Here is a 707-nt window from a genome sequence, read left to right as displayed (position 1 = left end):
CAATACGCCAATGAGCACAAATGGTAAGTTCCGACAGTGCCTACAAGTGTGCCTACTGGCCGCTAGATGGCAATACCGGTTTCATATGTATACACCTGGTAACTTTGAATTCTTTTGAATCTGTTTTTATATACGGGAAAGTAGCATTTTATATGAATATAAAAAACTTGAAGCAAACACAGTCGAACGCGCAGTTATGTTGACTTTCCGTACGTGTATGTTACGTTAGTTTTATATGACTACTATATGATGTACGCACAGTAAATATTTAATTTTTTCCAGAACACTATTCGGGATTGTACATGTCGACTTTAATGATCCAGGAAGAAAAAGAACTTATAAAAAATCCGCTAAATGGTACAAAGATTTGCTCAAGTGTCGCAAACTTATTCCTGTGCATAATTACACAAACAATAATTAATATGTTAGAATACACATCCAGAGAGAAATAGAGTCACAATGCATTAGAAATATCAGTTGATAGAAACATGGCGCCCCCTACTCGACCTTATACCCGTGATGGCCATATTATTGATATATATATATATATATATATATATATATATATCGTTTTAAATTCACGGTTTGATCCAGGACTCGGTCGGTGTGCAAAGTTCTGCTCCACCGACAATGACCGACATGACCGACAATGTCCTCTCAACCCTTTGCATGTGTGCATTGCGTAGCCATCGTGGGTATACCCAGGG

The 707-nt window shown here is 37.5% G+C and overlaps 1 protein-coding gene across 1 annotated transcript in view; it reads left to right on the top strand.

The window, feature by feature from the left end:
• Positions 1-421, top strand: part of LOC117180688 (myrosinase 1-like) — an 11,399-nt gene extending 10,978 nt beyond the window's left edge. Inside the window, exon 8 of the mRNA XM_033373178.1 lies at positions 283-421. Within this exon, the coding sequence (XP_033229069.1) occupies positions 283-421 (139 nt within the window). The remainder of the gene's footprint in view (positions 1-282) is intronic.
• Positions 422-707: the final 286 nt, after the last annotated feature.

Source organism: Belonocnema kinseyi, chromosome 9, assembly GCF_010883055.1.
Source record: "Belonocnema kinseyi isolate 2016_QV_RU_SX_M_011 chromosome 9, B_treatae_v1, whole genome shotgun sequence".
Classification (NCBI taxonomy): Eukaryota; Metazoa; Arthropoda; class Insecta; order Hymenoptera; family Cynipidae; genus Belonocnema; species Belonocnema kinseyi.
The sequence above is the reverse complement of the archived record's forward strand: the minus strand, read 5'-3'. Positions and strand labels throughout refer to the sequence as shown.